This window comes from Podarcis muralis, chromosome Z (assembly GCF_964188315.1).
Source record: "Podarcis muralis chromosome Z, rPodMur119.hap1.1, whole genome shotgun sequence".
Classification (NCBI taxonomy): Eukaryota; Metazoa; Chordata; class Lepidosauria; order Squamata; family Lacertidae; genus Podarcis; species Podarcis muralis.
Genome location: NC_135673.1, coordinates 9,162,460 through 9,185,236, shown reverse-complemented (window position 1 = coordinate 9,185,236; position 22,777 = coordinate 9,162,460). Strand labels below are relative to the sequence as shown.

The following is a 22,777-nucleotide window of genomic DNA, read 5'->3' as shown; positions in this document are numbered from 1 at the left end:
ATTATTCCCCAAGAGCTCACTGTCAGTTCGCTACTTTCCAGATAGCACCTTTGAGGACATGCTTTGTACAGGCAATAGTTTATCAATGGTTTCATGTAGAGGTTTTCAACCTTTCTGAGTCCACGGCTCCCTTGACCAACTACATTCTTTCTGTTGCACCCCTGTGGGGCTCAGGAGCCCAGTTAAGTCACCTCTTGCCTGAAGAACTGGCAGCCCCTCACCCCCTTTCAAACCCTCTCCCTTATGGATTGTTCTCTCAGCCTTCTTTCTTCTCCCCTCTCCTTGGGAGTCCTCTGGGCAGCTGGAGCTGCTACCCCTGGTCTCTGAGCTGCCCCTCCAAAAGAGAGGTGCCTCCTCCCACTGCCCCACCCCCTGGCTAGCCTCAAAGGCATCCTTCACCTGGGGAGCTTGTAGCCAGGGCTGCTGAAACAAACAGCTGTGCAAGCCTTTGGGAGGCAGAGATGTGAGAGGGCATCAGAGATGGGAGGGAAGGAAAGAGGCAGGCATTTGGGGGCTGCTTGAGGGCAGTTCACCACCCACCCCAATGCAATAGTCTCCTCTGTTCAATAGTTATTCCATATCCCCAGAAAGCCCTGGGCAATGTACAATTCCCAGGATTCGAGTTGGGGGGTATTGACTATAAAACCTTGCATAAAAGCACCCTGTATGGCAAGAATGATAAGACTATTGATGGCTGCTAGCCATGATACTATCTCCAATAGTAGATGTAGAAAATAGGTATGTCTCTTGATACCAGTTGATGGAAACAACAAGCAGGGAAGAGTCCTGTTCATGGTCTTCCCAGAGGCATCTAGCTGGCGGCTGTGAAAGCAGAAAGCTGGTCTAAGATGGGTCTTTGGCTTGATCCTGCAGGACTCTTTGTATGTTATTAGGCCAAAGATTATTATTTTTTTTAAAATGCTGCCATGCTGACATTTTTGAAGTACTAAAACACAGAAAGAAGAGCTGGTCACTCTGTCCATGGAGGGAAATGCAGGGTGTGATGGTTTTAAGGTATAGAAAGACAGATTTAGGTTATAGCTGAGAGTTTCCAATACATAAGTGAAGCTCAGAATTCATTCATACATTCATTTTATTTGTATGCTGCTTTTGCACACAAAAAAAGAAATCATGCTCCAAGCAGCTTACAATAAACAGGGATGCATTTCAAACAAACACTACAAAAACGACTTCATAATAACATAGCAAAACAAAAACATAATATGCAAAAGCATATTTCAATACTATAAATATAACAAAATTACTTAACCAGCATGCTGTATCCCATAGCAAAAATAACAAGGGAGCTTCAAAGTTTCACCTTAGTCCTAGAAACACCCCTCCCCTGATGTTGGAATATTGGAACCTATGGAGATTGTGGATATTTATTTTCCCCATCTGGGGCTTGTTACCTACGTCAGCATATGAAAAGTTAGCATTGTGGAATGTCAGCTCTTGGTAATCAAGCTTACTCTGGGGATGAACGAAACTGAGTACTAGAAAGTGGGGCGGGCGAGTATGAGGTTTGGGGAGGGGAAATAAGTTGATCAGCATTGATAGAAGCCTGTCTGTCTCTCAGCGCTTGGTAAGGATGAATATGCCAATCTCAAATGACGACTTGAGCGTCCACTTCACATCTACGCTGATGGCCTTGATCCGCACTGCCCTGGAAATCAAACTTGCATCAGGTGAGACAACAGCAGCTGGCTTAAAATATCATAATTGCATGAATAGGAATGAATGGGGAATGGGGATGGAGACTTTGGCCCATACATTTTCAAAACTGATGTATGGAAATGGGCAAATTTCAGATTTTAAAGCAAGATATCTGAGCAAATTTCCACTTTACTAGACCAGGACCTCCAGATGTTGTTGGACTATATTTCCCATAATCCCTGAACATGCTGGCCTAGGGTCATTGGAACTCTGAGTCAAGAAAACATCTGGAGGATCACAGGTTCCATAGCCCTGCATTAGCTTCATCAAGCTCAGTGGTAGCACATCTACTTTGTATGTAGAAGATCCCTGGTTCAATACTCCATGTCTCCAAGGACCTCCTATCTGAAACCTGTACTGCCAATCAGTGCAGACTGAGCTAAATCAACCAGTGATCTGATTCAGTACTTTGGTCCATTCTGGAAGAGCTTCTCTCTTCAGAGAATTAGTAAGAGCGTTGACATTGCCCAGTCTTCTTCCCCTCCATGGAAGAGGGGCTATTCTCTACTGTGCTCTCTTTTTCCCTTTTCAAGCTTCCTGCAGAGTAGGAATAACACCCTTCCTCATAACAATACCCTCCCCAAAGGGTAGGAATAATGCCTTTCCTTGGGGCCATCCAAGAAAGCTGAGTGCTTGCAGATTCAGGGCAGGCAAAAGAAAGTACTTCATATAATAGTTAAGCTATAGGATATGTTCTCACACAATCTCATGATGGCCACCAATTTAGAAGGCTTTAAAAGAAGTTTATACAAATTCGTGGAGGGTATGTTTTATCAATGGCTACTAGTCATAACAGCTGGCTATATTACCTCCCGTATCAGAGGCATATCTGAATGTCAGATATTGGGAATCATGTGGTCCTTCCTGTGGGCTTCCCATTGGGACATCTGGTTGATCACTTCAAGAAAAGGCGTACTTTGCCTTATAAGCCTTTGCTCTGGTCCAGCATGGCTCTTCGCATGGAGCCTGGTCTGTGAGTGAAACATTTTCTTCCTTTATATCACTTGGCCCATGGCATGGCAGGGGTCCTGCAGCTCCAGTGTGACATCGAGCTGAGGAAGGAGATCTCGCTAGTTTGGCCCAATCTTTCACCAAAGACCTTGGATCTGCTAGTACCACCTCATAAACGTAAGTCCCATATTCCCCTTTGTACCACATTGATGGCATAAGCATTAACATTTACACTGAGAAGTGTTTTAGCAGGGATAGGCAAGCTATGGGGATGCTTCAGCAAAGCAAGGAAAAGGGACATCTTCCCAAATTCCTCTTCTTGATGTGCTGTACAGTGCTTTAAGGGCTTAGGCCCAGGCCTGGCTGTCAGTACTTTATTGCTATATACTAGAAAGGGAAGATAAGGAAAGTAGGTCACTGCACAAGGGCCTCCACTCTGATCTAGGTGTCAATCTGTTACTTTGCAGTGCTGCTGAATTGACTCGGGGAGATCCAGGTGCTGAATCTGTTCGGGAGCCCTACACAATCATGTGCTTGGGGGGCAGGAGTGAGATGGGGACCTGCTTCTCCTTCTCCCAACCCCCCAGACTGCACTTATTTATTATTACATCTCTATCCCACCATTCCTCCAAGGAGTTCAAGATAGCATCCATGGTTCTCCTGTTCCCCACCCTATCCTTACAACAACCCTATGAGGCAAGCTAGTCTGACACCCTAACCACTACTCCATATTGTCTCTCCTACACACCTCTGAATTTTGCAATGCAGTTCCCAGCCAATAAGTAAAAAAAAATCATATATTGGGGGAAGGCATGCTTGAAAAGTATCACATTAGTATCGCATTATACTGGGGAAAATTGCTTGCAAAAAGCTGTATATTTGGATAAATTTTACACCAAAATGCAGATTGCTGTGGAGAACTAAATTTAAGATTGGAAATGGGAGGAATAATTTTTGGTGGCCTCATTTTGATTTTAAACAATAGGTACCAGGCTATCTGAGTTTGGTCTAAGAAAGAATTAGGATAGCTCCCCACCCCAGCTCATCAGCATCTAAGATTTCCATTCATACTGACTCCCCCTCCCACTGCCTTCACCTTTTGCTATTCATCAATTCTGTTCACCCCATCTTTTCCCCCTCTTATTTTGTTTTTCATTTTTTTGTTTCTTTGTCCAGCTGAAGCCATGACAGTGGGGAAAGTCTATGCAGCCTTGATGATATTTGACTTCTACAAACAGAACAAGAACACTCGAGATCCTGCCCATCCAGCGCCTGGAGGTCTTTGCCAGGTAAACAGTCTTTTGCACCCTTCACTGCCACTATGTCACTGTGGAGATCAACAATGAGCCAAACTTCACTGACCTGTAGGGGCAGTACAATCAGCTAATAGAATCTTGTTTAGTTTTACCATGGCCTGGTGGTTATTGGCTTGTAGTAACATATAACAAATCACATCTAACCTAGAGGTTACCAGAGCGTAGACATCAGAAAATTGCAGTAGTTGCTCCTGCTTTTGCCTCTGGCCTTATCCTCCACTGGCGCTCAGGGTGAAAAAGGTATCCCACCCTTACACTAAACTGCAGCTCCCTACTAAGGAACAGATAAGATTTGCACAGCTTTATTGCTGAGGGATTTGCCAGGCAGGGATAAGGAGGAACCTCTGTCCAGTATAACTGCCAACCTCTACCTTTGTGGCAGCACTGTATGAATTGTTACCAGAGCAGATAATCCTTCCTTCCTTCCACCTTGCAGACTGGAACCGTGTCCCTTTTCCACCCGTTGAAAGCAGCGCTTGAACAAAGCCAGCCTTCAGTATTCCCCAATGCTTTCCTGCGCCAAAAGAGCTCCGCTTCTCTCAACAATGGAGGTGCCTTGTGAGTACCCAGAAAGTTCTCACTATTTTTGGCTAAATTCTCACTGAAGTGGCCGAGCTGGCTCTGAAGCTATGCAGGTGGGGTGAAGGAGCTCACCTGATGGAATTTGTTTCTACACACCAAAATTCCTTGCATTTAGAAAACTAGTGTCACAAGTTTTTTAGCTCAAGGGTAGATAAGCTGTGGTCAGTGATCAAGAATGATGGGAATCAAGAGTCCTACAACATACTGAGGCCTACAGCTTTCCCCATTTCTTTTTCTGTCTAACTTGCTCCCTGATACGCTGGTTTTCTAAGTGTGGAGATTGATTTCATTTTTTAAGATGGAGCAGTGTTCCATCATGTCTGTCCCCACCTGCAGTCTGAAGTTGCATGGCTTGAGCACAGGTTTGCCACCTGAGTGATAACTAGGTCCTTCTTAACCTGCAGCTGCTAACTACCTGACTTTGTGGTTTGTTTGTTTGTTTGTTTGTTGTCTGCAAGGAAGGGTTTCCCCAGCCTGCTTTATCTACAGTATTGCATTATTTAGATATATGTGTTTTATTATGTATAACATGAAACAATGCAAACAGCAAATAATGAGTATCAGTCACCAGGTATGAAGCAAAACACAGCATGATGAGTATAAAGCAGAAAATAATAGCATCAAATCACAGAATTGTAGAGTTGGAAGGAACCCTCAGAGTCGTCTGGTCCAATCCCCTGCAATACTGGAATCACAGCTAAAGAATCCCTCACAGAAATAAACATAAAGCAGCCATAATCAAAGTATATTTTGGTATGTTTGTCTGTACGTCACTCTACAGCATTGTGTAAGCTTATCAGTCAAAGCCATACCCTATCATACCAGCACTATTTTTCGAGGAAAAGAGGTGCTGGAACTCACCATGAACATGTCCCTCATTCTCTTAGAATGGCAATGGCGCCCACCTGAGAGGTGCCAGAACTAAGTTCCAGGGAGTTCTGGCCAAGAAAATCCCTCTGCATCTTTCCAATGTTACCCTAGCTCCATGCATGCTGCCAGAAGGAGGTGGTTTATAAGGTTCTTATAAGGTTCTATAAGGATCATTGTTGCAACCTTATGAGTTACGAGAGCAAAGCTAATCCTGGGTCCATTTCTGTGCTTTTGGACAAGTCCCACCAGAGATGGGGCAATGTACCAAGATTTTGGTATACAGTACAGTGGTACCTCGGGTTACAGATGCTTCAGGTTATAGACTCCGCTAACCCAGAAATAGTACCTCAGGTTAAGAACTTTGCTTCAGAATGAGAACAGAAACCGTGCAGTGGCAGCAGGAGGCCCCATTAGCTAAAGTGGTGCTTCAGGTTAAGAACAGTTTCAGGTTAAGAACGGACCTCTGGAACGAATTAAGTACTTATCCTGAGATACCACTGTATTGCATTCTTTGCAAGTTCTCTCTCTCTCCCTCCCTCCCTTCCTCCCTTTCATGACAGACCAACGCCAGAGGGAGGAGGAATCAAGGAGTCTGTTTCATGGGGGACTCAACGGACTCAGGATGTGTTTTACGAAACGAGGACACCAGCATTTGAGCGTGGCCATTCAGAAGAAATTCCCACTGAGCAGACAAGCAAACAGGTGAAGGTTAAATGTACTGTTTTGGTACAGGAGGAGGCCTTCACTGAGCTAATCCCAAAAGCTCTGCTACACCAATGAAATGTACTTTCCAGTCTGCTATCATCTGGCAGAACAGAACAGCAGGCCTGGTCCAAGAAATGTTGCTCCCTAAGACAAAGGACAAGACCTCCCCCCCCCCTTCCCATATTCTGTGTACTGAAGCCAGTGCTTGAAAAGGCAATTTAAAAAATGCAAACAATTTCTGACAGAAGGGAAGATTCTCCAACACATGCCCACAGCATGTGCCTTGATGCTTTATCCTGATTGCATCACCAGCCCCTAGCAAACTGGCCAGTTCCTCCTTATAAAGAAGCTGTGGGATCCAGTGTGCCTGAAACTTCCATTTTTTTGTTGAATCAATCTCAGTTTGGAATCTAAAGAAACATTGCATATGGATGCTAAAACAACTTTCCATTGATTACACTGCATGGAACACCCCATTGAAATTTAATTTATTATGCAATATTGCTTTATACAAGTGAAAGGTGCCCCAAAGTGATTTACAGGAAAATTGAACTGCCAAATTACATAATACAATATCATTGCATAAGAAGATTAAAAATTGACTGGCAGAGGGGCTGGAGCACTCCCTGCCACTGTAATGGAGTTGGTATCATTACCCTTGGGACTACATTACTGAATCAGTGGCGTAGCATGGGGTGGGGGTGTCACTGGGTGCATGTTTTGAAGGGGCATACGTGGAAGCTGTGGAGACAGCTTCCTCACACAACAGCTCAATGGCACCAGCCACAGTTCCATTCCTAGGTCAAGTCTAACCTGGGAGCAGAGAGAGTAGAGTTGGTGGTAACACTGCCACCCACTTCCTGGGCTGTGGCAGCTTTCTTGCACCTGGCCACGGCTGCTCCACTTCCAGGGCAAGCCTGACCCAGGGGTGGACCCAGGGACGGAGAGAAAAGAGTAGGCAGCAATGCTGCAGCCCACTCTTCTGGTTTGCAATGCACAAGGGAGCAGCTCCACTCTTGGGTCAGGTCTGACCTGGGGGCGGAGAGTAGGAAGAAAGCTGGTAGCAGCTTCCTCACCCCTCTTCTCGCCTGGGCTGTAGCATGCAAGTGAGCTCCCCCATGCTGTTTTGCGAAGCAAGCTGCCGGGGGCTCCCTCTGCTCCCCATCCCCCTCGTGGATGTACCCCACATGCATGACCTGGGTGGCTTTAGCATATGCTCCACCACTGTGTTGAATTGTCGTGTATATAAATTGAATTGTCTTGGGTATAAATAGAAGTCACGTGGGTGGTGCTGTGGTCTAAGCCCCAGAGCCTGGGGCTTGCCAATCGGAAGGTCGGCAGTTCGAATCCCTTCAACAGGGTGAGCTCCTGTTGTTTGGTCCCAGCTCCTGCCCACCTAGTTCGAAAGCACATCAAGTGCAAGTAGATAAATAGGTAGCGCTCCAGCGGGAAGGTAAACAGTGTTTCTGTGCGCTGCTTGGTTTGCCAGAAGTGGCTTGGTCATGCTGGCTACATGATCCGGAAGCTGTCTGCGGACAAATGCCGGCTCCCTTGGCCTGAAAGCGAGATGAGCGCCGCAACCCCAGAGTCATCCACGATTGGACCTAACGGTCAGGGGTACCTTTACCTTTAAGGAGCTAAACACCACTGAGCTCAGCTGAGCAAGCAGAGGGGCCCTTGATATCTCACCTCTACCTCTGAGGATGCAGCAAGTCATTTACCATGATTACTGAAAACTTTTTTTCTTTTGCCAGCTCCCTGCTTACTTCTGTGCTTCTGCCCCTATTTCTCTCAGGTAGTAGAAATGCGAGAGATCAGTCCAACAATGGCCAATGGTGAGCACCAGCCTGGACTGGAGAGCCAGGGGCGAGCTGCCTCCATGCCCCGCCTGGCAGCAGAAACTCAGGTGAGCGCAGGAGGCTTAACTGGCAATGGAAGACTTACAGTAAGTCAGCGATTTAACACCTTCTTTCTGTCTGTTTGTCTTGTCACCTGGAAGACCTTTGGGAGGTTTATCAATATGAGTGCTGCAGTGGGCAATTTGATTATGCATTTACCGATCACATAAATAATTGTGGTGTGATCTGGAGCAAGCATTCCCCGTTACAGACAGCTTCTCTGAGATCCATCCGCAGTCAACAGAAAAGCAACAGGCTCCAGATCCTACTTGCTAGGCAACTTTGTTTGCTGGTTTTGTGGTATGTAAGTATGCATCTAATCATAGGGATCCATAACTTTTCATATATCTATCACCAAAAAGCCTGGCATTCTACAGACTCGGCTTTCTTCAGTAGAAACAGAATTGTACCACATTTCCCCTGAGCCTGCCGGCCTACAGAGCACTCCTCTTTTGCTAAGTTTCTCTTTTTCCACAGTTAAGATAAAGCTACACTTACAAACCTAAACCAGTTTCCAAACCTGTTTAGCCACCCCACCAATGAGTTCTAGGAAGGGGCTGGGACATTCTTCCAACATGAATTCTCAGTAACCTCCTGGAACTGCAAGTTCTCATGGTTTTCGTAGAAGAAGATTCAGTGGCTGAAGGCAGCCTCCAACTGTTTTTTAATTTGCAATGCAGACATGCTCCCAGATATGCTTCCAAACCCAATAGAAAATTATATATGTGGAATTCACATGAATCCTGTGGCATAATTAGGTTCAATAAGTAAGGTAGAGTTTTCTAGCTAGCTAAAAGTGGTGAGTACATAGTCCACTGCATGTTGGATCCCCTTACAGTAACTTGGGGCTCATCCACACCTTCATCTGTGCCACATCATCTAAGTCCGTGACTAAGCAGGGATTTTTTTGTCCCACCACTTTCTCCAGGAAAATACTCAGTTTACTGCTGAATCATAACAAACATCAATTCATGTAAACGCAGTTGCCGTATTTTCCACTTCAGCAATGGGACAAAAAACAAAACCCTCCTGCTCAAACCCGGACCTAGAAATCATAGGCCTGTGCCTAGAAAGCATGGCTTAGACTGAGGTATGGATGAGCTCTCAGTATTGGTTAAAAGGTAATGGGAGGCATGACACGAGTACCCTAGACAGCTCTGAACAGCGCTTGGGCTGAATAATGCATAAAAGCAGAGCTCAGAAGTTGCTTCATCAGCAGTTATTGCCAGACTGAGCCATATATAAGATCTGTAACTCAGTACCACCCGACCTCACAGGACAAGAGGATCATGGGGTGTTGTGGCAAACTCACAGTTAGAATAAGGAATAATTCACCAACTGATTCTATTGATGGTGGTCATTGATTTTATTCTAGGTGTGAAACTCTCCTGATTTCAGTTGCATTTCCCAAATTGAATTACTTACTAAGGATCTTCTGCCTTAATAAGAGAACCAGAAACATTTCATCTGCAGGAGATATTTTTTTTAATCCTCCTCTTGTGCTTACATAATGCAGCCTCAATCATCACCTGTGTGACTGAGCATTGTCTAGTCTTTCATTTCACACACCATTCCATCATTGACACATGGCTGGTGATCATTCTCCAGCTGCTCTTGGACCACTTCAATTCCCAACCTAGACAACAGGATGTCACTGCCCTGGGTTCCTTCAGCTAGAATTAGAGATGTCATTGAAACTTGCATTTCTTCACTTAAAAATGAGGAAAGCTCATCATTCTGACCTCATATGCATGTATTCCTCAAAGGAACAACACAACATCATGCTGTCTCTCAAACCTCTCATTCCCTTTCTTCAACACAGTCCACCACACCCCTGAGATCCACTTGCTTACCTCCTTGCTTTTCAGTGGTGAAAAGCAGGAGGTTTTGCCATCTTTCGCCCTCCATCACTGGTTGGCTGCATCACAGCCTACCATGAGCAATTGGGCTTGGGAAATATAGTTTCCCAAGGACCACAAACACCCACAGCAAGTGTGGGCTCTCTCATTTGCTGCCACTGGAGCAACAGAAAGGTTGGAAGTGGGTGGGAAGGGTGGCTAGAGCATCATAGGTGAGTTGAAATCTATAACAGAACAGAGCTGACATTTCTCAGAATACGTTTTTTCCTGAGACACTTTCTGAGATTTTTTCTCACACGCACTTTGAAAAAGGCCAAATATTCTCCAACTCTTTTCTTGTGGCAGCTGCCATTCGCACCCACCCCCGCCTCATCCCTTAGGGGGGAAACAAATTCTGCTCTGGCGATTGCTAATGGTGAACTCTGTCCCCAAGATTTCCTCCTGCACCTAGAGGAATTTAGCTGAATCCTCACCCCCTGGGTTGTGTGTCCATGCATAGGGTAGAAATTTTAAGAGGTCTCCATCTCATCCTCAAAGCCATGATTTCCTTATTCTTGTTCTCCCTTCCTACATCATGCTAGAGCATGGGTGAGGAACTTATAGTCTGCCCCATGTTGGTGGACTCCAGCTCTCATCAACCCCAGCATGAAGGACCATTTGTAGCCCTGTAAGGTTTGGAGGGCTGTATGTATAATGGGAGAGAGTGAGCAGAAAAGGGATTAAAGAGCAGCTGCTGGTACTCCACCTCCTTCTCAACACCACCCCCAGATTGAGCCAAATAGGAAACCAGTGATGGGAAGGAGCAGGGGGAGCTTCTGCAACTGAGCATTTTCCAGGGACTTTACTAAGCAGTGCCTCCCAGTGCATTGCGGTGCAAGTGACCAACAGTGCTGTCCCCTGGCCCTAAGGCCTGAGTTTCAGAAACTTTTCCATCTGTTAATATTCCGCATGAGTTGGGTGTAAGGCCTCCCTCTGGAGCAGGGATGGGAATCTCTGGCTCTCCAGACATTGCTGGACTTCGACCCCCATCAGCCCCAGCCAACATGCTTGACAAGGTAGGGTGATGGGAAACATAGCCCTCCAGCATCTAGAAGGGCCACCCTGTTGGATGTCCCATGCTTGTTGAGTTGGAGTGTTTAAATTGTAGTTCCAGCAACACTTAGAAGGGCCATGGGTATCCACAACCCTGCTTCAGAGAAGTCTGAGGAGATCTAACCTCACTTTCTTCCATTGGAAGTTCCATTTGAATAACCAATCACCAGTCTTGACTCCTCACCAAGTTCCATGGATAACGTTTGACTAACACCCATTTCTGTCTCTTGTCTCTTATTCATCCCCCCTTCCCTTTACCTGTTTGTCTCCCCTCTCTGGTTGCCCCTTCGTCCCCACCCTTTCTTCCCCACCTCTCCATCATCTCGTCTGCCGCGCGCACCTGCTGTGATGTCTGACAATGGCTGTGCTGGTGGGGGCTGCTTCCAATATATTTTCTGTCCGAATTTCTTGCAGAGAGGCAAAGTGCGGTCACCGGGGCGTTACCTGGCAGTATGTAGCTTGCTTGAACTTAAAAGTCGTATCCTCTCTAAAGTCTGTTCAATGAAGGGTGGGGAAGGTTTTTTCCTTTGGGGCAACCTCCCAGGGGCCACATGCAAGTGGTGTGTGGGACCAGAGGCAAAATTCGGGGCAAGCCATAAATGGGAATTCTTCCTTTATACAATAGGTGAGTTTTTACAAACAGCTCTTTCCATCCTCTGTCCCCAGGCAAGCAAGCAGTGTTGTTGGAGTTAAAAGACACATTTCAGCCAGGCAAACACACTCAAGGAGAATATGAAGCAGGAGGAGTGAGGGGTGTGGCCTGGGGGGCATCACAGGGGCCAGATAGAAAGGCTTAGAGGGCTGCATTTGCACCCCAGGCTGTCAACCCTTTTAGCTCCCCTTTCCCCGCTTGGGATGGCAATCTTCCATTATAATGAAGCGTGTTCTGCATTCAGATGCAGAGCCAGCTCCAGATTTAAATGGGCCCTGATTGTGCTGGCAGTGCTCCAAGCCCGGTTGCATCTAGCTGCTATTTTAATTTCCCACAATTCCTCAGAGCGATGGTAGGTAAAGGCCTTGCAGGAAAGTTGAATGGTGACCATGTGCAGCCATCCTAAGGACTGTTCAGAGTGTGGAATGCTGCTGTTCAGGATTCTAGCAACCCCATTCCATTTCCTGCTTTTCTGGGTCCCGTCCCCCCATGCCAGCCAGCGTGTGGTGGTCACTGTGCATGTTCAGCCTCATTGGGCTGCTATTTGGTCATCCTTCTCTCACAACAGAACTTCCCAACACCCCTCTCTATATCTATATTTGTACTTCTGCCGACTCTCAAGATTTATTTATTTATTTCATATATTTCTGTGCCACTTAACACTCTTTAAGGGGTTGAGATTTTCTCTAAGCTAGTTGGCTACCTCGTTCTTGTCCATGGGTGGTGCCATTTTGGTTTCAAGAATAACAATGTTGAATAACATGTTGACCATTGGGAACAGGGGGAGAGGGATAAACAAAATCTCTAAGTGGTTTAAATGATGTTGCAGTGACGCATGGATAAGTGGCTGGGGTGAGCATTCTTTTTGGGAGTTGTGTGTTTATAACTTTTAATTCAGAATTTCACAAACTGGGGAAATGTCTGACATGTACCAGAGGCTGTCTGGTTGGAAGTAAGTCACTCTTGGGACTTCAGATACTCCTGGGCTACAGCCCTGGCACAACTTCAGAATCTAAGATCATTCTTGGAATATATCAGATAAATCAGGCTTCCTCAACCTCGGCCTTCCGAGCAGTAGTCTCGTAATCTGGGGAACCGGGTTCACGTCTCCGCTCCTCCACATGCAGCTGCTGGGTGACCTTGGGCTAGTCACACTTCTTTGAAGTCTCTCAGCCCCACTCACCTCACAGAGTGTTTGTTGTGGGGGAGGAAGGGAAAGGAGAATGTTAGCCGCTTTGAGACTCCTTAAAGGGAGTGAAAGGCGGGATATCAAATCCAAACTCCTCCTCTTCCTCCTCCTCCTCCTCTTCTTCTTCTTCTTCTTCTTCTTCTTCTTCTTCTTCTTCTTCTTTCCCCTTCCTCACCCCAACCTCACCCTGCCTTTGTCCACAGCCCATCCCAGACACAAGCCCCATGAAGCGTTCCATCTCCACACTGAACCCACAGCGTCCCCATGCCACACACCTCTATGAGCATTCCCGGCCAGTGGAGCACACCCACCACCACCACCATCACCGCTGCCACAGGCGGAAAGAGAGGAAACAGAAGTCTGTCGACAAACCACCCAGCCACCTGGCTGATGGTGATGCTGCAGGTGAGGGTACCTTAAAAAACGGGTTGGGTGGGTGTGCTTACATTTCACTACAAACAAGACAGACTGAACACATAGCCTTCATTACCTATCTTTAGGCACCAAGAAAAACTGTTTCTCTTCAACCAGGTGTTTGTGTGATTAACATTCTATGGCTTTTTAACTGTATTTGTGGGAGGATGGCGAATGGTTTGTTTTTGTTTTATTATGTATTTTGTATTCTCATTTCATATTTTTCTATTGTGAACTTCCCCGAGGTCTTCAGAGGAAGGCACTATAAAAATAATAACAACAATGGCTACAAGTACAACAACAGCATCCATATTTTATAAAGGAGGGATATAAAAAGAAAATGGACTGGGAGGGAGGAGGAAATAAGACAACTCAGGTACAGGTTTATAGGTTGCAATGGTGGAACTTCATGCTCCGGCACCGGTAAGGGGGTGGAGAGCAGGCGGGTGCATGTCCTGGGGGCGTGGTGCACGTCCTGGGGGCATAGCGTGGGGGCATGGCACCCAGCACAGGCAGGGGGGCAGCCGCGATGGCACCCCACCAGGATCACACTGCCGGGGGCGGTGCACTTGCCCCCGCATTCCTCTTCCTCCGCCAGTGATAGGTTGCAAGTTCTTCCAATGGCCAGTTGGTATGAAAGAGTTCAAGGGGAGAAGGATTGAAAAGTTGCTGGTGTTGTATCCAATGTTTGCCCTCCTCAACATAGAGCCATTGAAATTAGTACACCTAAGTTAGTCAATTGCATTATTTTCAGTGGGTCTCATCTGAGTAGAACTAACATTGGATGCAATTCCTGATTTCTCAACTGAGCCAATGGAGTAGCTCTGTTTCCCTCCCCTTCTCTCCTTCCCTCTGCTATACTCTGATAGGATGTCTGCTGTCAGGTGATGTTCTTATGATTATTGTCAGGGCTAGTACACTGTCACGCCTGCAAGAGCCCAGATTCTGTACCTCCTCCACCTCCCGCAAAATTATGTAAGTAAGGGATATACCATACACACTGGGCATCCCTGGGTATTTCTGTGTCATCTCAATTTAGTTCGGGTCATGGCCAGGGCTTTCTTGATGGGGGTGCCCAATTTATGGAATTCCCTTAAGAAAGCTGCCTGACAGCCACTTTTTATTTAGGGAAAGCTCAATGTTAGGACATCTGCTTTGCAGAAGGTACAAACCATGGCATCTCCAGGCAGGGTTTACAGAGACCCCACTGTAAAACCCTGGAGAACTGCTGCCATTCAGGGCAGACAGTACTCAGTTAGGCCTACATTTAAGGCATGTTCCCATGTTTCTGTGGGAAGCAAGATGCTATCAGATGGACCTCTGACAACACTGGGATTCCTTTTTGTTTGATGAGTAGGTGAAGCAACATCCAAAACCAAAAAGCAGGAGAGGGGCCGGTCCCAGGAGCGGAAACTTCACTCCTCTTCATCCTCTGAAAAGCAGCGCTTTTACTCCTGCGACCGATATGGGAGCAGAGACCACTCACAGCCCAAGTTATCAGAGCGCAGTCGGCCAACATCGCCCAATGGAGGGCAAGAGCATGGAACACAGAAACAGGTGAGGAGCCAGAAGGAGGGTGGGAAGAGGGTGGTGGGTACCTTCTACTGATGACTGAGCAACAGATGCCTTGGCCTTTGTCAGAGCTTCAGAAGCTCATGTACAAATTCTTGGCATTTGTCTTAACTTCATGTGGTTGGAGACATCCTGAAGGGAGAGAAGAAGGCTGGCTGGGCAGCAGGTAATGGTTGGATCACTGTTGCTCTCATGTTTGCTTGTACATTTGTGATTCAGTTTAAGCAACTCCTTTGTGGTGGAAGAAAGAGGGTTGTAATTTACCCCTTCCCTTAATAAAATAAAATAAAATATGTGGGGGAAGCCAAAAATGATGGAGCAATAAAAGGGTGTGGTTAAGGCCCCTGCAAGTGAGCGAGTAAAACATTTAGCAAGAGCAATCTGCTCCCCACCAGCAGCCCACTGGGCAGGGAGAAAGAGGGAGAAAGGGTGGCATAAAGAAACTGTGAGAGAGAAGGGGTAGCAGAAAGGAAGGTGGCTCTGCCCATTTAAAGCTATGGCTCTGCCCGTCAGTGGTTCAGCCCTGCTGATTGCAGGAAGGTGTTTTTGTTTTGACAAGTTTATTCCAGCTGGATTGTGGAGAGGCATGGGATTGCGTCTCTGTCTACTCTTGAGTGTTTACTTGTATTGTGTTTTAAACCCATTTTTAGCTGTTCTAGTGTATGGTTGTGAATCACATTTATCTGAAAGGTGGTTCATAAGTTAAATTTGAGAAGGCTGAGCAAAAAAGTCCCATAATGTTCAGTAATGCTTCTGGTCGTGAAGCAAATCTATTGGGCTTTTGAGGCATGTGGGAGGATTTTGTTGGTCACCTTGCCATTCCCATTTGCCCCAGAACTGTCTGCTCTCCTACGTTGTCACACTAACCCACTGGATGTCCCCCCCCCCCCATTTGGAATCCTTTCCTTCTCCAGCCCTTTTGATTTCCTGGGTCTATACCTCTGTTCCAGATTGCTCCTTAACACAGTCGTTCCCCGACTGCACGTCTAAACTCTCTCTTTCCATTTTCTTTCATCTTGTAACATATTCCCCCTCACCCTTCTTTTCATGTCACTTGATCTTCTGTTGCTTGGTTCCCCACGATCACCTTCCCTGCCATACACCTCTGCGTTCCCCCTCTGATGTTCCCCCTCCCCTTCGTTGTTCTTTTTTTCCTTTTTTTGTTCATTTGCTTTGTTCCAATTTTCATGTAGGGCAGTGGTTCAGTTAATGAGAGCCCCTTGCTGTCAACTTCGGGTGCAAGCACCCCGTCCCGTGGCCGGAGGCAACTGCCGCAAACCCCACTGACCCCGCGCCCCAGCATCACGTACAAGACTGCCAACTCGTCGCCTGTGCACTTCTCCAGTTTCCAGACTGGCCTGCCAACTTTCTCCCCGGGACGCTTGAGCCGGGGTCTCTCTGAGCACAACGCTTTGCTGCATGGTGACTCCCAGGGCCCTTCGCAGCCCCTGATGGCCCGGATTGGCTCAGACCCTTACCTGGGGCACCGGGAAGACAGTGACAGTCCGTACCATGCTGTGCCTGAGGACACACTCACTTTTGAGGAGGCTGTGGCCACCAATTCAGGACGGTCATCCCGGACTTCTTACGTCTCCTCCCTGACGTCCCAGTCCCACCAAATCCGTAGAGTCCCCAATGGATACCATTATACACTGGGCCTCAGTTCCGGCCCTGGGACCAGCACCAGAGCACGTAGCTATTACCATGAACGAGATGAAGACGACTGGTGCTAGCAGGAAAAAAAGCCGGAGTTCTTGCACACGAAACTGATGAATATTATACATAAAGCTCTGTGTTTATGTGTGCACACATACGTTCAGCCCCACAGCTTCAGGGCTGGAGGGATAAAGAGGAGGGAAGAAGTGCCTCCTCATGGAAACCCCCCCCCCTGAAGAAGACTTGTCTCTGTGCATGCGCACAATGCTGTCAAGAGACGACGCCTCTCTCTCATACTGAAACCTGTCTGTCCTTTAGTGCTAGAAGGCCCTGGATCAGTAGGAATTGCTGTTCTTTGGAAGGACAGGGCAAGGGAGATCTTGCTCCTCTCTTGTTGCATTGCAGTTAACACCACCCTCTCCTTTCTCAACAATAAAACTGTAAGATAAGCAAAAGACCCAGAGAGAAAACCAAAAAAAAAACTGTTGAACTTTCTGGGACTGGAGCATCATGCAGTTTTGGATAGAAGGAGGGGAAGGAAGGGACAGTCACAGTTACAAACAGAACCTATCATTTCTCTTGTCCACACTTTAAGAGGCAAAAATCACCCATGACGGCATTGGACTCGACATTTGGCAAGACGAAACCTTTTCAAGGGAGCCAGCAATGGGGCCTTTCGGCTGACAGAAGCCGCCATGCTGCCGTCTGTGACTACTTTGATTGGTTTGACTTCCCATTGACTTTTTGGAAAGCATTCCCTTCACTTGGGAGAGGAGAGCTGTTTGGCAGGCAAGCATAGCTCCCAGCCTGCTGCTGCTCCTACTGTTGACAACTTAAAAATCAGTTCCTCTGTTTTGGATGTGATATGCCCCCTTTCATAATTTTGTCTTGTTTACAATCAAAGCACGAGAGTGAGAGTGAGAGTGAGAGAGAGAGAGAGAGAGAGAGAGAAGGGTGGGGTCTGGCAAAAGAAAATGTGTCATTTGGTTTTATATTGAGCTGTTAGATAAACTAACTTTTCATTGTGTGCATTTTTTTTTGTAAATTGTACAGTAAAAGAAGAAGAAACAAACAAACAAGCAAACAAAACCAAGAGTCCTTCACTGTAGAGAACTAGTCCTATTGTCATTCCAGCTCCACTGTTGTTTCATACTGAAGGCGCCAATTCTTCACTACTAAGTGCCTGATCTTAGGAATCTCTCATGGTGAAGACGCAATCTCTTGTTTCCGATGCATCAGGAGGATGCGTGTGGTGGAGCGGGGTGACCCACAAGGAGGGTTTGGAAGGCTTCAAGTATTGACCAGTGCTGAGTCAATATTTCCACATAGATTGGAAGGCGGCCAAGTACAAAATTCTGTGTGTGCTTTTTTCAGATCTTGTTGTGTGTGGGGGGGGGGGTGCAGGGATATTAGAGAGATTTCAACAAGCATCTAGCAACAGGGGCAAATGTTCTTCTGCCAAAAGCAGGACCCTACTGCTCTACACATCTAAGTCTTAACTTGGTTACAGAAGCTTTGGTTGCTCTTCATGGCACATTGTTGGGTGTTGAAGACAATTGAAGAGACTTGTGATTATTGTCCTTTTTTGTGGTGGTTTGAGGGGTGGGGGGGGGGATAAAACAAGAAAGCCCCGAGGGAAAACCCTAATTCTGATTCTCAGGGATGAGATTTCTGCTCTTTTTGTCTCTGTGTGTGTGTGTTTCTGTGCATCAGGTGCTTGTTTCCGTGTGTGTGTGTGTGTGTGTGTGCGTGTGCTTGAGCACTTTCATGAAAAGCTAAAACATTGTTATTCAAAAAACAAACAAACAAAAATAAAACACCTGCACATAACAAAGCTGAAAGACCCAGCCCAACCTGAGGAGGGCAACATTCTATGTTTTGAGAGTGAGCAGAGGAGAGAGGCAGTGATAAGGAAAGAGACTTGCAGGGAAAAGTGACCCCATCACAAGCAAGACAAGAAGTTGTCATATACAAGTACATTTAGATTAGTCATGTGACAGCTCTCTGGTGTTCCAGGCAGGAGGGAAGTGTCTCTCCCCGTCCTACCTGGAGATGACAGGGATTGAACCAGGACCGACTTAGGCACAGCCTCTTTCTGCACCTTAAAACTATCATGTGCTTCATACAGGCACAATTGTGTGGCCGACATTGTCTGTGGCTCCTTGCCAGGGTTTAACACTTTGGGAGCAAATCCAGGTTTGTCCCCCTTAATGTCTGAAATAACTCTGAGGGAGGAAAGTGGGGCAAAATCCTCTCAGGGCTGAACTACATAGGACATTAAAATGTGCCTTTGTTTAACCCTTGCCTCCGTATTGGGAGGAGATTCCCCCTGCCCTGCCATTTAGCACCTTTGGAGAAGGAGGAGTGGAATTTCTTTCGGCTGTGATCATGGTGATTTTCAAACCAAACCTTGACATTATTTGCATATTTTTTTTAAAAAAAATCACTTGCAGGAGTTAAATGTTAAATGCAAATGCACATTTAAATACATATGCTAAGCTGCACATTACATGTTATTGAGTGCAGGGGGGTGGTAGTCAACACGATGGCCTAGATATGTTGTGAACTCCCATCAGCCCCAGCCAGCATGGCCAGTGGTCAGGACTGGTGGGAGTTGTTCTCCTTTAAGATGCGATGGCTGCCACATTGACGTTGCTGCATAAAGAGCAAAGCCACTTTTGCAGGGCGGGCGGGCAGAGAAGCAGCTGGAGAGAGGAGAAAGTGGATATTTAACTCTTTCTCTGTGTTCTCTGAAATGCTACAGCTCTAAGGAAAGGGGAGTTTGAATTGGGTCCCTTCCCGTTTCTCCCATCTTGCCACATCTCTGCTCTAAATCTCCCTGCTCCTTAAAAACTGTTGCCAGGGCTTTCTTATCCAGCTTTCTCAGATTGGGCTAAAAAGTGCTTTCCCCAAGGGAAAGCAGCAGGACAAAGGAAGTGTGGCTAAGCCCTGGGTTTACACAAATGACATTTCCAAGTAGGGTGAATGTCAGTTTCCTCTCACTGTCCTAGGGTATATGATCAGTCATGTGACAAAGGGATAGACAACCTGTGGATAAAACTTATTACTGCAGTTTTCTTGATCTTGGGCAGCTCCAGGAAAGTGAGCCCTGTGGTCATGAAAGCTGCAGAGGTATCCGTGCATCTTTGCTTCATTCAGTATCATGGACTAAAATAAAAGTAGGCCAATATGTCTTACTGATGTTGAATTCCAAACGCCCATCACCCAAGGGCATTGCTTGTTCTGGCTGGGACGATGAACTCCAACTAAGCTCTACTCGGTGTAAGCCCATTGAAGTTAATGAGCCTAAGCTGTGCCCATCCATTTCAGCGGGTGTACTTGTGAGTAGGACCAGCACTCAACAATGCCTGGAGGGCACCCAGGAGTCCACCCTTGGACTGAAATGTCCCTGTGAACTCTACACGGGACACATTTCCCTATGATTTCTGTACCTTGAGGCAGCTGGGGAGGCTGGTTTGGGGGAGGAAGTTGAAAAGAGATGTGGGAAGAGGCTGCCCTCCTCCCTCAGATGGGTTTGTTTCCTTCATTTGTAACCAATGTCTGTTTCTGAAGCAAATGTGTTCAGATCCACATGGTTGCAAATGAGTCTTTCCATAGTTTTGCCTCTTCCCTGGGAAGTTCCTCCTTAGGAGACTACCTTGTGTGGTTGCTCAGTTCTCCCCTCTGCTTCCTGGTTTATGTTAAAAATAATGGACTGGATCAAAAGGGTCCCGTCTGTTAATGGAAATGAATCTTTCTCTCATACAAGCAGCCCCTCCATTTGAAGGATCTCACGAAGGAGAATCTTTGGATCTTAACCACAGTGCCTCTTATTCCACTGTGCTGGAGAGGTTTTTCTTGTCAGAAAGAGCAAGTAAAATATGATCTGTTTTTGAAGGCATTCCCTTTTTAATCTCTACGAACTGATGCATTATATTGTCACTAGGTGCTGCTACAAGTGCAGTTAAGTGCGGTTACTCAGAAGCAGGAGAACTGCAAGAGAAATCAGAGGAAAATACCAAATTTTGCTAGAGAAAGCTGGTTTTGTTTTGTTTTTAAATTGCCCCAACCTTATTTGAGCATCCTGCTGTTATCTACTCATGCCTGCATGTTAAGAAACCCATTTGACTCAACTTATAATCAGATTTTTAATATCACACTCAAGTATTGAGCACCGCTAACACCATAGCCTTTCGGGGGCCTATCTAGTTATAAATTGAGTCAAAGGTGTTTCTTAACATGCAGGCATGAGTGAGGACAATGCTATTTACAACATTATTCTCTTTAAAAAGAGCATCTTCCAAGTTCAAAGCTATTCTCAACTATTTCATAAAAGAGGAAGCCGCCACCATTTAAATAGGAGTCAGTTATCCCAAACCATTACTGGAACAATGTTTCAACCACTACATTTTTTAAAAAAGAAAAATAAACGCTGATAAACCAATTGGCCAAGGAAATATAAATACTTCACTGTACCTTTGAAATTGTCCTATTTTTTCCCTAATGATAATTTGTTCTCTCAAGACACTTGGGATAACGTTCTGTAGCATTGTTAGAGGTTTTCCTCATGTATCAATATTTCTTCAGATTTCACCAAAGTGACATCTAGTGACAGATCAAAAGTATAGCAAACATTATGATGCAGTATTTTTTAAAACACCAGCCAAAACAGGAGGTGAGACTAGCGGGGAAAAGAGTCAGCATCATATCCCAGTATATTCCAACCACAAAAAGAGCTAACTGCAGATTTTGATAGTTTAATTTCACCTTAAGGTCGCACTCCGTGCAGAATGAGTAGCAGCCTGGGCAAGCCAGGGTTTGGGTAGGATTGCTTATTTGACAGGCTGTTTTATTTTAAGAAAGGGATTGATTCTGTAAGACAGCTTGCTTAATGTGTTGGGATTGTTAAACAGAACATGGCATCCTACTGATGATGACAAAAAAGGCCCAAAGGGGGAAATGGAGGAATAGTGAAATGACCAGAGGCAGGTCAACATGGCGCGCACACATGCACACACGCCCCAATACCACCTCAAGGCTTTACTTCTAGAGTATTCTGACCTTTGTTTTGTTTTCTGATTTTTGACCAATCTCATCCCTGGACTATATTCCAGCACACTCTTCTCTCTCTCTCTCTCTCTCTCTCTCTCTCTCTCTCTCTCTCTCTCTCTCTCTCTCTTATTAATCCACATGTAATTATGCATACAGAAACTTCATTAACCAAAAGAAAAGAACAGAAAGGAATGGTTAATAGATCATAGATGTGATTTTTTTTTTTAAGCAAACAAACAAAAACACTGTAGGGCTATGCAACAAGATGACACTTTTCACAAATCAAATCAAATCAAAAATGGAAAAAGAGGTGAGCAAACTTTTTAAAAAAATAATTTTAAAAAAACATAATCCATTCCACAGCTTTTATATGTTGGGTTCCACAACCCCCACCCCACACACTTTTCCTTGTCTCAAGCTACAGCATGACCGTGACCAAACATTTTTCTACATTTTACATATAGAAAAGGCACAAAACTTTCTTGGGAATTTTAAAGGGGGGGGGGAATACTCCAATAAATAAAATGGGAGGAGAATAGCCCTCTCTGAGCATGCATGCAAAATATTGAGAGCTGAAGATAAATGGCTTTAACTTTTATTTTGGTTTATCCTTCCTCCTCTATTCTTTCTTTCTCTCCCACGCACCCATGCACCCCCACACCAACCCCATATGAATCAATTGGATGTGAGAGCCCCACACAAATAAAATGGAGGCGCTTCACATTTGCAACTTACATGTGAAATGTGAATAAATAAATTATTGCATTAGAAGAAGTTTAAGGCTGGGAATCCTCGGGGGAAGGACGTATGGGTGGGTGGGTGGGTATTGGGAGAAAGGAGCATGGTGGGTTTTGAATATATTGTTGCCACTGCAAATACCTATCTCAGTGGTTGACATATCCAACCTTCAATTTGCAAACAGCCCTAAATGCTGTCTTGCTTTCAATGCACATGAAGGTTCCAATACAGTTGAAGTTAGCCATGGCTAAGTCTCATCTAAACAAAAGAGGTGCCATTGGAGTTTGGGAGCAGAGGTCTAGATTCCTCAGCAGAATTCTAAGGGCTGAGAATACCACATTTTGAAAGAAGACACATCACTGTCTAGGAGGAGAGGGTCCCATTAAGTCCAGAAACTTACAAGTACCCAATTCCCCCATTACTTTTTAAAAAAAAGAAATCAGCAACGAGACCCAAGTTAGCCGCAACAGGTTTATTCTGTCGGTTTCAATGGGACATAGCCAGAGCTAACTTTT

At 45.7% G+C, this 22,777-nt stretch overlaps 2 protein-coding genes across 9 annotated transcripts in view; one reads left to right on the top strand and one right to left on the bottom strand.

Moving 5' to 3' along the window:
• Window positions 1-20,898, top strand: part of CACNA1B (calcium voltage-gated channel subunit alpha1 B) — a 327,353-nt gene extending 306,455 nt beyond the window's left edge. For 4 of the 8 annotated variants that reach the window (XM_077922132.1, XM_077922131.1, XM_077922130.1 and 1 more), the window contains 10 exons: window positions 1,580-1,688; window positions 2,740-2,844; window positions 3,844-3,956; window positions 4,420-4,541; window positions 5,996-6,137; window positions 7,936-8,046; window positions 11,404-11,439; window positions 13,034-13,235; window positions 14,602-14,801; window positions 16,010-20,898. In XM_077922132.1, the coding sequence (XP_077778258.1) occupies window positions 1,580-1,688; window positions 2,740-2,844; window positions 3,844-3,956; window positions 4,420-4,541; window positions 5,996-6,137; window positions 7,936-8,046; window positions 11,404-11,439; window positions 13,034-13,235; window positions 14,602-14,801; window positions 16,010-16,549 (1,680 nt within the window). In that variant the 3' untranslated portion in view covers window positions 16,550-20,898. Of the gene's footprint in view, window positions 1-1,579; window positions 1,689-2,739; window positions 2,845-3,843; window positions 3,957-4,419; window positions 4,542-5,995; window positions 6,138-7,935; window positions 8,047-11,403; window positions 11,440-13,033; window positions 13,236-14,601; window positions 14,802-16,009 lie in introns of those variants that run through there. The other 4 variants (XM_077922135.1, XM_077922129.1, XM_077922133.1 and 1 more) reach the window with 3 other exon arrangements.
• Window positions 1-22,777, bottom strand: part of SLC31A2 (solute carrier family 31 member 2) — a 989,995-nt gene that overhangs the window by 690,617 nt on the left and 276,601 nt on the right. The window lies entirely within an intron of this gene.